The sequence below is a fragment of the Pteropus vampyrus genome, unplaced genomic scaffold (genome assembly GCF_000151845.1).
Source record: "Pteropus vampyrus isolate Shadow unplaced genomic scaffold, Pvam_2.0 Scaffold66, whole genome shotgun sequence".
NCBI classification, from domain to species: domain Eukaryota; kingdom Metazoa; phylum Chordata; class Mammalia; order Chiroptera; family Pteropodidae; genus Pteropus; species Pteropus vampyrus.
The window spans coordinates 8,427,805-8,441,108 of NW_011888847.1; the positions used below are offsets into that span (position 1 = coordinate 8,427,805).

Here is a 13,304-nt window from a genome sequence, read left to right on the forward strand (position 1 = left end):
AATGTTTGAGGTTTCCAATTCCTCCCATCCTTGCCAACCTTTGTTATTGTGTTGTTTTTTTTTTTAATATAGCCATCCCAGTGATTGTGAAGTGGTATTTTACTGTGGGTTCAATTTGTATTTCCCTAAAGAATAATGATGTTGAGCATCTTTTTGTTTGCTTATTAGACATTTGAAGAAATGTCTATTCAAACTCTTTGCCCATTTTTAAATTGGGTTGTCTTTTTATTTATATACATTTATATGTGAGTTCTTTATATATTCTGGAAACTAAACATTTATCAGCTTTGTGATTTCTAAATATATTCTTTCATTCTGTGGATTGTCTTTTCATTTTCTTGAGTTTCCTTTAACACATAGATAAACTTTTTAAAGATGACAAAACTCAGGCACAAAGATTGAATATGATTAGTTCTGCTGTGTTTATTAAAATGAGCAAACTCTCAACTGAATCACATAATTTAAACTAATTATAAGATGATAAAAATAAAATTCAAAAAGACATAAGTGAATGATGGTTTAATTGGCAAAATTACAATATAGAAGTAATGTATGAAGTTATTTCAGATGACAGGTTTGTTTTCTTTACAACTAAATGCTTCAGTTACTACATTACAACTTTAATACAGAGTATCTACATGTGGAGCTTTAGTTTCAGGCCTGGAGCAGCTGTGAAATGAAAACTACCACACCATTCTAGTCCTTGAATATCAGTATATTGTCCTTCACCTTCCACCCTGCAATAGTAAAAAATCAGTTTGTTCATTAACAAAGAGCAAGAATTTACGGTCCAGATATAAGATTATCAAGTCTGTGATATATTATATACTATGTCTGAAGAATCTTTCCACTTTCAAACTTTGATTTAAAACTCGTAATCCTGCTTTTCTATACTACAAAAAACTACTACTATTACTATTCCAAAAGAACATTGTCATTATACAAATTTTGGTGTCCGAGATTTTAGGATTACATATGCTAAGTTTACACAAAACCAAAACAATCAGTTAAAAATGTAAAGTTTATATTAGTTAATTTATTTATTTGACAAATATTTATTGACCATCAACTATGTTTGAGGTACTATTCTGTGCTGGTATTTTCTTAGACTCTTTGGAGTGGTAAAAATGCACTTCACATAAACAGACAGACCTTTATTCCATGGGTTAGATTTTTCTCCCTCTATTAACACATGAAAAGTTTATGTGTTATCATCACAGACTTGGAGTCAATGTAACGAATACTTTTTTGCCCTCCTTAAAATGTATTTACATCAACCACCTCATGACAATTAGGCTGCATTTTCAATTCTGGAAATAATAAAGGGGTATTTGTAAATGAACATGAATCTCTGGATGACATGGCATGGTATTCAGTGTGAAGATTAAGCTGGTAAAGTGGGTACCTTTCTACAATTTGAAAATTACAATTTTGCCTACATTTTTAAAACTAGTCTAGTAAAAATACACACACATATCAGATCAAAATGAAATAAACAATTACAAAATTATCCCCAAGGCTGCTTTTAAGAAATTTATCAGGATATTTCCAGTGAAAGTAATTTTTGCTTACATTTCTCAATAATTGAAATAAGCTTTAAATTTATAAGCTGAATGCAAAAGGTTCTAATATGAACAGAGGGGTCAAGAGACAGTAAATGAAAAGTCTAACAGATTATCACCATAAACAATATTTTCTTTTTGAGGCTCATGATGCTCAGCATCTCATAACATTTTTTTCCCCCAAAATAACCCTACATTTCTTACTAAATATGTTAAAAATTTATTTTAACAAAATGTACTACAAAAGAATATTTGGCATTAACTAAATATAATACTTAAACAAACATGCCTAAAAAGAACCTTTTAGAACTGTAGTGACTTTTTATTTTAAGCTTACCTATTTTCATTGAAATTTCCAGTGTACTTTGCCCCACTTGGGAATGTATAAGTCCCCAATCCATGAAACATATTGTCTTTAAAGTGTCCTTCATATACTGCTCCCGAGAAATGCTCAAGTCTTCCAAAACCATTCATCTGTTTGTAACAAAGGAAATGACCTAAGTAACTAACCTTCAGTTTCCCTGGAATACTTTGAAAATGTACACATATGTCTATCATCCACTTAGTTATATTTAATCTATCATTGTATTACTTTTTATTTCCATAAAAAATATGACAACATTTTAATCGCTGTCCTTCATATGTATCCCTCTGTGAAGCTCCCCCAGGTCAAATGTTCCTGATGTGGGACACTTGAACACCATGATGATAGTAGAGGTCTCTGAGATACCTTGAATATATCAAAAATCTTAAAGGGCAACCAGTTTAGTTAGCCCAAGAAACAGTACAAAAGTTGTTAAGAACAAAAATTGTATTCAAGAAGACCTGAGTACACATTCTTGTTTAATCACTTAGTAGCTGGGCAAGGAATCTGAGCCTGATTTACCTCATTTGTAAACAAGAGTATTAATGGTACCTACCTCAGGAGGTTGCTTCAAGGATTAAATGAGAAAATTACATAATGAGTTTAGCTTTACCCAATGAACAGGAGATTAGAAAGATAATGATGATTAGCTCTATACATGAGTTTAATATTACTCATATGTTCATAGATGTTAAATATAATCATTGGTTTATTGTTATATAATCTACTCATGTGTTTTTAATTAAGTGTAAAATACCTGGAATTATTTAACCAATAGGTTTACTTATCCATTGTCAGTATTCAAACCAACAACAATACCTTGTCATCTTTCCAGCTTCCTGTGTAGACAATCCCATTAGGAGTGGTATGAATACCTATTCCATTTCTCTCAAAGATTCCAGAAGATGTCCTTGTACAATCACCATCTAAACGAGAGAGAAATACTGAAGATTATAAATGGAAACCCTGTTTGACTAAGTAATAAAGTATTACTTAGTCAGGCCTAATCAAAACTGCACCTATGAGTTTCTGAGTCTTCCTAGTACTGAAACAAGTGAGACCACAGATGAGGAGCTTAGATGGTCTTGTAATCATTGAGATGCAAGAACTAGGAAGACTGACCCATAGGTTACCAAGGCATACTGCCTAAATTTAACATTAGAATTTAGACTTAAAATCTGTTCATCTAGTAGTATTTCCATGTTATTTTATTTAATGGAATTAATGTGCCAATAGTTTTATAAAATGTGACAGTCTCATTTTTTTTTTTTTTTACATTTAAGCTATTTAATTTTAACCTGTATAGAAAAAGTAATTGAAATGTATGCTTACCATACTTGTCTCCATTTGGAAATATAAAGTTTATCTTATACACTTCTGCAGCTGTTTTAAAAGATTTAGGAAAAGTAACATAAATGTAAATATTTTTATGTCATGTGACCTATAACAAATGTGCTTTAAGAGCTAATCAAATAGACTCACTTATTATGATCACAAGCATATGACTACTTGGCATTCCATTGTTCAGCAGAGGGTTTTGGGGAAATAATAATTATGTCTAGATGATTTTTATTTCTTGGTTTATTTATTATAACAGCTTTATTAATATATAATTTACATACCATAAAATTTATCCTTTAAAAGTATACAATTCAATGTTTTTTAGAATATTCAGTGTTATGTAACTATCACCACAATCTAATTTTAGACTACTTTAATCACCCCCAAAAGAAATCATGTACTCATTAGCAGTTATTCTCCATTCCTTTAATTTTCCCCTACCCTCACCCTAGCCCCAGCCCCTGGCAACCACTAATTTACTTTCTGTCACTACGAATTTGCACATTCTGGACATTTCATATATGTGGAATCATACAATATATATATTCCTTTGTGATTGGCTTTTTTTACTTAGCATGATGTTTTCAAGGTTCATCATGCTGTAGCATGTATCAGTACTTCATCTCTTTTTATTGCCAAATAATAGTCCATTGTACAAAAATAACACATTTTGTTTATTAATCAGTTGATGGACAGCTGGGTTCTGCCAGTTTGGGCTGTTATAAATAATGCTGCTATGAACATTCATGTATAAGTTTTTATATGGACATATTTTTATTTCTCTTGGGTAGCCTATATGATCTATTGATTGTGTTGGAGGTAAGGTGGACTGAAGAATCTCTGATTTGGCAGAAGGAAAGGAAATAAAGACAGTAAATGATGAAGGGTAGGATGTGAGGGTGGGGTAAAAACAGAATGAGACTGGAATGGAGACCAAGTTAAAAAGAATGGCACTTGGGAAGCAATCGTTAAATGCTTATTAATCAGCGTACTTAACTTTATCATTCAAGAAACCGAACTGTTTTCAATTGCTTTTAAATGGTTCCACATTCGAAATTTTTGGAATGTTTGAGCTAGAAGGAACCTAACAGATCAAGATCGACTGGCACCATAGAGGAAGCAGAGAGGTTGGCACTTGCCTAAGGTTTCACATCAGCAAACCAACGGCCAAATCAGAACTAGAATCCCTATCTCCAGATTCCCAGGCCAAGGGCTCTCCGCGCCCCCACCCCATCTCCAGCGCAGACGCTCAGGAAATATGTCACACCGGTACCGAGTTACCAAGGGCCGAGCCGTGGCCCAATGCGAGTTCCACTTAAAGGCGCCCTTCCGCGCTCGGGGCGTTAGGAAGAGGGGCACTCACTTGGCAGAGAGGTGCTGGAGAGATTTTCTTGACTCTGCGATTTCCCCTGAGTCGCCAGCTCCGCGGCGTGGAAGGAACCAAGCGTGAGCCAACCGCAGAGTGCGACTCGGTTGCTGGGGCGACCAGGCACCTCTCACCCGGAAACGAATGTGAGAGGGGCCAAGGCTAAGCCAATCAGAAGGCTCCAGGGCTGTGCAGCTGCAGCTGGGCCGCGGCGGAGCAGCTCCAGGTGAGGTCCGTGAGGGGTGGTGACCCTGGTGGGACCCCTTGTCCCTGGGTGCTCCCTCCTGACAGCCGCCCTGGGAAGCAGCACTGCGAGTCGGTACGGCCTCCCCTTCTGCGGACAAAGGGCGTGTGTATAGTCTGGTCGGACCTTTGTCAGTGTGCCGACCTTTCTACTGCCTCCCTCTCCCGGAGTGGTCAGGGTCGGAGGAGCTTCCTGGCTCTGTAGGCGGGATCCAACCTGTTTGGGGCGAGAGAGTCTGGACCAGCAGGAGCCCAGACTCTGGGACCAGGCCAGGTGGGGGTCGGCAGTTGAGTTTGAATACGCTCAGGCTGGAGGCAGGGTAGCTAAATTCAGGCTCGGAGCTGGGTAAAGAGTTGGGTTGGAGGGGCTCGGGTTTCGTTTCCTGTCTCCATCTCGAACTGGGCGGCTACTGGGAGAGGATTGGAGGCGATGAATGCTCGAAGAAAGGTACCAGGTTTGGGTATCTTCACGGTGATGGATGTATGGTGTTAGAGATTTGCCTGGAAGAGGAGTGGTGTGTATCAGTGTTCGATGTCCAGCTTGGTGATTATGTTCCTGAGAGCCAAATGGGTGTGAAACAAAGGATACTCTTCAAGCCAAACAGGTCCTTGTGAAAAAAAGATAGTTGGACTCTTTCCTGGCGAAATGGAATAGAATAGTGGAATCTATCCATGTGGATTATACAACCTAATTCCTATTCCTTGGAAAACGTCTGGGGGAGTTCAATTGGATACAGCCAGCAAGTCTTCATCTGGAATTTGAGAGCAGATCTCAGATCAAGTTGTAACACTTTCTGGAGTGGTGTGAAACAAGTTGTTGATCTCTCTTTAGGCAAGCTTGCTGTGACTTGGGCTAGTTAGCTAACCACTTATTATTATTATTTTTTTAATCGGAGCACAGTATCTTCTTGCTTTTTTCCTAGTATTCCTTATTACACAGACTTTTTTTGAGCTGGTGATTTTTGAGATGAAACTCTAATCTTTCTGTCTGATTTTCACATCCTTTTCCTTTTTCAAAATTTTAGACATAATAGGTAATTATTGATGCACAACTTTACAGAATTCAGTTTGTCCCATTGTTTTGGTCTCCTGTTAAGCTTTTAATGACCCTACATTTTGGGAGGAATATGTGTATATGTACCACTTTTTACAGAAGAACTTGAAGTAGTTAAACTTCTTATGATGTTCTTATCTAAGAGGAGGAAACAATGATATGGTTTAAAATTTAGATTAGAAAATGTATTAATTATATTTTTTATTTCCCATATTTTATGATGTTTTGACATCAGGAAGAAACTGCCCTTCCTACGGATAGGTAATTAACAAATGACCTTTCAACACAACTTTCCTTTGCACATCAACCAATCTGGAGTCCATACCCTCGTAATTTCCCCCACCCTAAAATCAATCCAGGACCAGGTACCAGGCAAATAGGGTTATCTTCTATGCCCCAGAGTCTGCTGGAATTATTCAGATTTGCCAGTGCTAAACCGTTTACCTTGCCCTGCCTTTCCCATGTAAACACCAGGAAGCTTGTAGCCTATACCTTCCCTTGGCTCCTTTCTGCCTCCTCACTGGTGCTTCCCCCTTGTGGCCCCTGGTGGCATGGCATGCCTGTCCTTTCTAGGGGAACTGTAACACTAAACTTTTTCTTTCAGTGGCATTGAACTCTCCATGTTGTTACTCAGTCACATTTATAAATGAAGACCCAGGCACAAATCCAATGGGAGCCAGCTTGTCATTAACCTTTGAATTGAAGATAAAAGATATGTGTGTGGTAAAGAGTCGATGTGGTGGAAAGAATTTCAGCTTTGGAGTCAGGTGGATTGTTTCAAACCCTGGCTTCATCTACCTTTAAAATACGTTCAGAATCTATGACCACTTTTCAACTCCACTGCTCCCACGCTAGTCCAACCCACTGTATTTTTTCTCTAACCTGAATAACTGCAGTTGTTTCCTAAGTGGCCTCCTGGTTTCTCCTCACTGCCCCCCCACCCCAATCTTTATTCTTCACAAAGCAGCTGGAGTAATTGTTTTAAAACATAAGTCAGTCATATCTGGCTTTTGTCTCATAGTGAGTTCTCATAGTGACTTCTCATTATATAGAAGGTCCTCCAATAATGTCATTTAGTTCACTTCGTTTCATTATAATGTTGATGAGATGCTATGAGATCTTAACCCTTGTTTATATCAGGTAGCCTACAGTAAAATTGTTTCATTACAAGTCCTTTTGCTTAAAGTCACAGAACCAATTGACAACGTTAAGGGAGAACTTAACTGTATTTAGAATAAAATTCAAAGTCCTCCTAGGGCCTACACGGGCCTCTCTGCTCTCCGATCTCTTCTTTCCTCGCTTCACTACAGATTTCTTACTGTTCATCCAGCTGAGCTCCTTTGCACCTATTATTGCTTCTGCTTAGAATGCTTTTTTTTTTTTTTTAAATATTTCATGACTCATTCTCTCAATTTGTTTAGGTGTGTGCGCAAATATGATCTCAGGCCTTACCTGACCACTCAACCTAAAATAACACCCTCAGGATTTTTCTTTTCCTTCATAGCATTTAACTTATATATCTATTTATTTTCTGTCTTATCCTTCAGAAGGTACATTTCATGAGGCAGGAATTTTGTCTTCTTTGCTGTTATATCCCTAGGACTTGGCACATAATAACTGCTCAATAAATATTTGTGGAATGAATAATTAAATGAGTGAATCTCCATTCTCATATCATTTATTCAACCTTCAGTTATTCATTCCACGAGTATATATTGAATTCCTACTATATGCCAGATACTGTTATTAGAGGTACAGTGTTAATCAAAATAGATATAATCCTTGCCTTCAAAGAGCTTTCTGAGAGGAGGAGGACAAGGAGGGGGAGGGAGTAATCAGTAAATGTTTATAATCATGAAAGATTTTGAAGAAAGGAGTACCAAGAGACCTAGTTTAATTTCCACATATTTGCGAGTTTCTGAAATTTTTTCCTGCTTTTTATTTATAATTTCCACTGTTGTGGTGAGACATACTTTGTATTATTTTAATTTCTTTTAGTTTTTTGAAGTTTGTTTTATAGCCTAGTATAGGACTATACTGAACTTTTTTCCTGTGCACATGAGAAAAATGTTTATTGTTGTGTAGAATGTTCTAAAGTTATCTCCTAGGTCTAGTTAGTTTATATTGTGTTTTAAGTCTTCTATTCATTGTTTATCTTTGATTTAGTTCTACCATTGCTGAAAGTAGGGTATTGAAGTCTTCTATTGTTATTATCGAATTGTCTATTTCTCCCTTCATTTTTGTCATTTATTGCTTCATGTATTTTGGTGCTTTGTTATTAGGTGCATATATGCTTATAATTGTTATATGTTCCTGATGGATTGACTCATTTATCATTATGAAATGTTCTTCTTTATCTCTAGAAACTTTTTTGCTTTAAAGTCTCTTTTGTCTGATATTAGCATAGCCACTCCACCTTTCTTATGGTTGCTGTTTACAGGATTTATCTTTTTCCATCCTTTTACTTTTCATTTATTTGTATCTTTGAGTTTAAAGTGATAAATAGACAACACATAATTGGATCATTTTTTTTTTAATTGAGGTATAATTAGCATATAACATTAGTTTCAGGTGTACAACATAATGATTCGATATTTGTATATATTGCGAAATGATCACCACAGTAAGTCTAGTTAAAGTCCATCGCCATACAGAGTTACAAAAAAATTTTTTTCTTGTGATGAGGACTTTTAAGATTTACTTTCTTAGCAACTTTTATATGTACAGTACAGTATTGACTATTGTCACCATACTGTACATTACATCCCCATGACTTATTTATTTTATAACTGGAAGTTTCTACCTTTTGACCCATCCTCACCCCTGCCGCCCTCTGGCAACCACTAGTCTGTTCTCTGTATCTATGAGCTTGATGTTTTGTTTTTTAATTTTACTTGTAAGTAAGATCATACAGTATTTGTCTTTCTCTGTCTTATTTCACTTCGCACAATGCCCTCAAGGTCCGTATATGTCACAAATAGCAAGATTTCATTCTGTTTTATGGCTGAGTATTCCATTGTATATATACAACAACATCTTATTTATCCATTCATCTATTGATAGTGACTTAGGTTGTTACCAATATCTTAGGTATTGTGAATAGTGCTGCAATGAACATGGGGGCATATAACTTTTCAAATTAGTGTTTTCATTTTGTTTGGATAAATACGCAGAAATAGAATTTCTGGATCATATGGTAGTTCTATTTTTATTTTTTTTAGGAACTTCCATACTCTTTTCATAGTGGCTGCACCGATTTATATTACAGCCAACAGTGAGTGCATGAGGGTCCCTTTTTTTTCACATTTTCACCAACATCGTTATTTTTGTCTTTTTGATAATAGTCATTCTAACAGTTCTGAGGCGACATCTCACTATGGTCTTGATTCGCATATCCCTGATTACTAGTGATGTCGAACATCTTTTCATGTACCTGTTGGCCCTCTGTATGTGTTCTTTCTGCTCATTTTTTAATCAGATAGTTTGGATTTTTTTGCTATTGAGTTGTATGAGTTCTTTATATATTTTAGGTGTTAACTCCTTATCAAATAGATATATGATTTGCAGATGTTTTTGCCCACTCAATAGATTGCCTTTTCATTTTTTTGATCATTTCCTTTGCTATGCAAAAGCGTTTTAGTCTAATGTAGTCCCGCCTGTTTATTTTTGGTTTTGTTGCCTTTGCTTTTGGAGTCAGATCTAAAAAAACATCATCACCAAGACCAATATATCAAGGAGCTTATACCACCTATGTTTTCTTCTAGTTTTATGGTTTCAGGTCTTACATTTAAGTCTTTAATCCATTTTGAGTTAATTTTTGTGTATGGTATAAGATAGTAATCTAGTTTTATTATTTTGCTTGTGGTTGTCAAGTTTTCCCAATAACATTTGTTGAAGAGACTGTCATTTTCCTGTTGTGTATTCTTGGCTCCTTTGTCATAAATTACTTGATCGTATATGCGTGGGTTTATATCTGGGCTCTCTCTTCTGTTCCATTGATCTATCTGTTTTTATGCCAGTACCATAGTGTTTTGATTACTATAGCTTTGTAATATAATTTGAAATCAGGAAGCACAATGCCTCCAGTTTTATTCTTTTGCAAGATTGCTTTGGCTATCTGGGGTCTTTTGTAGTTTCCTACAAATTTTAGTAAATATTCATACAAACATACAAGTGGTTCTTTTATTTCTGTGAAAAATGACATTGGAATTTTGATAGGGATTACATTAAATCTGTAGATTGCTTTGGATAGTATGGACATTTTAACAATATTAAGTCTGCCAATCCATGAGCATGGAATCTTTCCATTTATATGTGTCTTCACTTTCTTTCATCAGTGTCTTATAGTTTTCAGTGCACAGGTCTTTCACCTCCTTGGTTAAATTTATTGATAGGTATTTTATTCTTTTTGGTGCAACTTATTACTTGAGTTAAAACTATTTTCTCTTACTATAAAAATATGTAAGTCTAAGAAAATACCTTGGATCTAGTTTTGGCTGTATTCTATAATTTTAATGCATCTTATTTTCATTTTATTTTTGGTCTATAAATTCTGATTTGCTTTGTATATTTAGGTGTTATGATGCCGGTGCATAAATATTTACAAGTGTTAGATCCTCTTGCTAATTAACCCCTTTATCATTATAAAATGTACTTCTATGTCTCTTCTTACCCTTTTTGACTTAAAGTCTGTTTTGTCTAGTATAAGTATACCTAACCCTGCTCTCTTTTGGTTTTCATTTACATGGCATATCTTTTTCCATCGCTTCACTTTTAGTGTATCGTGTCCTTAAAACTGAGGCACTTCTGTTATAGGCAGTATATAGTTGGGTTTTGTTTTTTCATCCATTCAGCCACTCTGTGTCTTTTGACTGGAGAATTTAGTCTATTTACATTTAATTATTGATAGCTAGGGTTTACTATTGCCATTTTATTAATTATTTTTAGGTTTTTATAGATCCTTTGTTCCTTTCTTTCTCTCTTGTCTTCCTTTCTGATTTGATGATTTTCTGAAATCATGTGCCTTTATTCCTTTCTCTTCATCTTTTGTGTATTGACTATAGATTTTTGCTTTGTAGTTTCCATTAGGCTTACCTAAAACATCTTATAGTTATAACACTTTATTTTAAGCTGATAACAACATAACCTGGATCGCATACAAAAGCTCTACACTTTTACTCCTCCCAGGCATACTATACGATCCAGGGCTGTGTTTTGAAAGTATATATGTAAATTATAAGTAAATATATGTAAATTATTTCTCAAATCACTTATTAAATGTGTGAAAACATATCTACTCAGCTAGAGATCTTTAAATCCTATACCAGATCTAACCAAATCAGAATGTAGGATTAGGGCCTACACATGTGTGTCTTGAAACTTCTCCATATATTTCTGATGCACATCCCTGGCTACGAAATCTGTGTCAGAGGAATTCACTAAATATGAATTCTGAGGAGGTGTGCTTGTAAATCTTTTGTGAAACAGCTTATCCATGCTTTCCCTAAATTGGTCCTTTTAAAATGTGCTTTTTCCTTTATTTCTTGAAAATAGGCTATATCCATAACTTTAACAAAGGATTACTGCTATACCTGTCTGATTTTATGATGTCTGTATTACTTTTTTCTCTTGCAGGTGAAAATGAGTTCAGTAAGAAGAAAAGGCAAGCCGGGCAAAGGAGGTGGAAAAGGGTCTTCTAGAGGAGGAAGAGGTGGCAGGAGTCACACTAGTAAATCTCACGGTGGTAGCAGCGGCACTGGTGGCAGTGGTGGCAATAGAAAGGCGGCAAGTAGAATTTGGGATGATGGTGATGACTTTTGTATCTTCAGTGAATCAAGGCGCTCAGCCAGGTATTATGCTCTTTGAATGTTCAAATATGGAAATGGTATCGATTCCTAATCTATAGGACAACAGTTGGCCAAAAGAAGGGAGGAAAATGCTAAGTAATTCTGATCAAATTATTTGTTCCTCTTATTTTAAAACCTTGCAGTACCCCTCTTCGTAACATTTTCTAACTGCATGATGGCAAATAACAGCTTTTTCATACTGGAAGTTCAAAATCTGAATTTACTTTAATTTGCACATGACACTGTGAGTTGAGTATAATACTATTATTATAACCAATGTTACTAAGAAAGTAAATATTGGAAATGGTGAAAGTGATGAAAATTTTAAGTATTTCTTAGACAATGTGACCTGACTATGACCAGAATGTGACCTGACTATACTCTTGCTAGTTGATGGGTTATCCATTTCCCAACCAGATCAACCAAATCTTCACTGGTACTTCATGCAATGACCAGTGACAGACGTCATATTCAGGCTGCTCTTTCAACTTTTAAATAATGAATAAATTCTGATAATCTAATGAATATTTAATGAAAGTGAAGATTTACTACAGTGTGTTATGCAGTATAAATATAAAATTCCAATTGTCTTTCAAATTGAACTGTGAGCTGTCTACTGGAATTTTTAGAGATGGAGAGATGTCTTTAAAGCTGTACTTACAAACACACACACACACACTCTTGTGGGAATAACTCAATTAAATATTAGCTAGAAAGGAATATAAATAAGTGCTGGAGTTTAACTGCATCATACATGCTTTTAACTTAAGTAAATTCAGCTATAAGCAGTCAGGAAAAAAAGAAAAGGAAATAGCATTTACATAGTTTAAATTTTCCACTAAATGAATCTGGACCCCATGATGAGCAAGATATGGAGAGAAAAATATATTTCCTCAGTCTCAGTTTCCAAGTGCTTCTTATTGTCTAATCCTCTTGATGCATTGAGTATATGATTTTAGGATTTAAATACGTTTTTTATACATAGTGCGTAACATGACCAAATACTTCATCTTGTATTGAACTAGAGAATCTACTTTTTTTTTTTCCATTCTAGAAGAAAATTGGTCATTTGGGGCATACTGAGAGATAATATATCAATGTCAAACTTGATAGCATTATAAGCATCTTCCAGAGTAATTTTAAACTATATTTTTTACCTTAGCTTCTGACTGAAGGACCTAATTTCTGCATTAGATGCAGCTTCATTCTTTTTGAAAACATAGACATTATAAGTTCTTACAGTCTTCAATGTTCATTTATACAGCAAGTAATTGACTAAGTGCCTACTATGCACCAGGTACTGTTTTAGGTACTAGAATTAAAGCAATAATAACATAGTTTCCTTGCTTTCATAGAAGGAGGTTTGAGATATAAAGACCATAAGCAGATATATAATATGTCAGATGGTAGGTGCTGTGGAGAAAAATAAGAGGATAAAAGAGATAGAAAACATGAAAATAGATTGGTAGTATTTTTAAATAGTTGCTATCTTATGTACAGTGATCAGAGAAGACTTCTCTAATAATGT

The 13,304-nt window shown here is 35.2% G+C and overlaps 2 protein-coding genes across 8 annotated transcripts in view; one reads left to right on the forward strand and one right to left on the reverse strand.

Moving 5' to 3' along the window:
* Positions 1-403: 403 nt before the first annotated feature.
* Positions 404-4,774, reverse strand: MORN2 (MORN repeat containing 2). Of its 2 annotated transcripts, XM_011361382.1 has the most exons (5): positions 4,631-4,774; positions 3,259-3,309; positions 2,746-2,852; positions 1,900-2,036; positions 404-737 (listed from the first exon to the last, which is right to left on the reverse strand). In XM_011361382.1, exons 4-5 carry the CDS (start codon positions 2,034-2,036, stop codon positions 635-637), a joined length of 240 nt encoding a protein of 79 aa, XP_011359684.1. In that variant the 5' UTR covers positions 2,746-2,852; positions 3,259-3,309; positions 4,631-4,774; the 3' UTR covers positions 404-634. The 2 variants fall into 2 exon arrangements, with proteins under 2 accessions (XP_011359684.1, XP_011359685.1); XM_011361383.2 differs by lacking the exon at positions 3,259-3,309 and having other exon boundaries at positions 4,631-4,761.
* Positions 4,775-4,796: 22 nt separating this feature from the next.
* DHX57 (DExH-box helicase 57) overlaps positions 4,797-13,304 on the forward strand; it is a 53,322-nt gene continuing 44,814 nt past the window's right edge. Inside the window, exons 1-2 of one of the 6 annotated variants that reach the window (XM_023531339.1) lie at positions 4,797-4,859; positions 11,565-11,779. In XM_023531339.1, coding sequence (XP_023387107.1) covers positions 11,571-11,779 — 209 coding nt within the window. In that variant the 5' untranslated portion in view covers positions 4,797-4,859; positions 11,565-11,570. Of the gene's footprint in view, positions 4,953-5,046; positions 5,151-5,176; positions 5,325-11,564; positions 11,780-13,304 lie in introns of those variants that run through there. The other 5 variants (XM_023531340.1, XM_023531341.1, XM_023531342.1 and 2 more) reach the window with 5 other exon arrangements.

Excerpts from the sequence above, each read along its gene's own strand:
- MORN2 (XM_011361382.1), bottom strand. The coding sequence starts at position 2,036 with ATGAATGGTTTTGGAAGACTTGAGCATTTCTCGGGAGCAGTATATGAA. Across the intron at positions 738-1,899 it reads GGAAATTTCAATGAAAATAG|GGTGGAAGGTGAAGGACAAT; the intron begins GTAAGCTTAAAA and ends TTACTATTGCAG.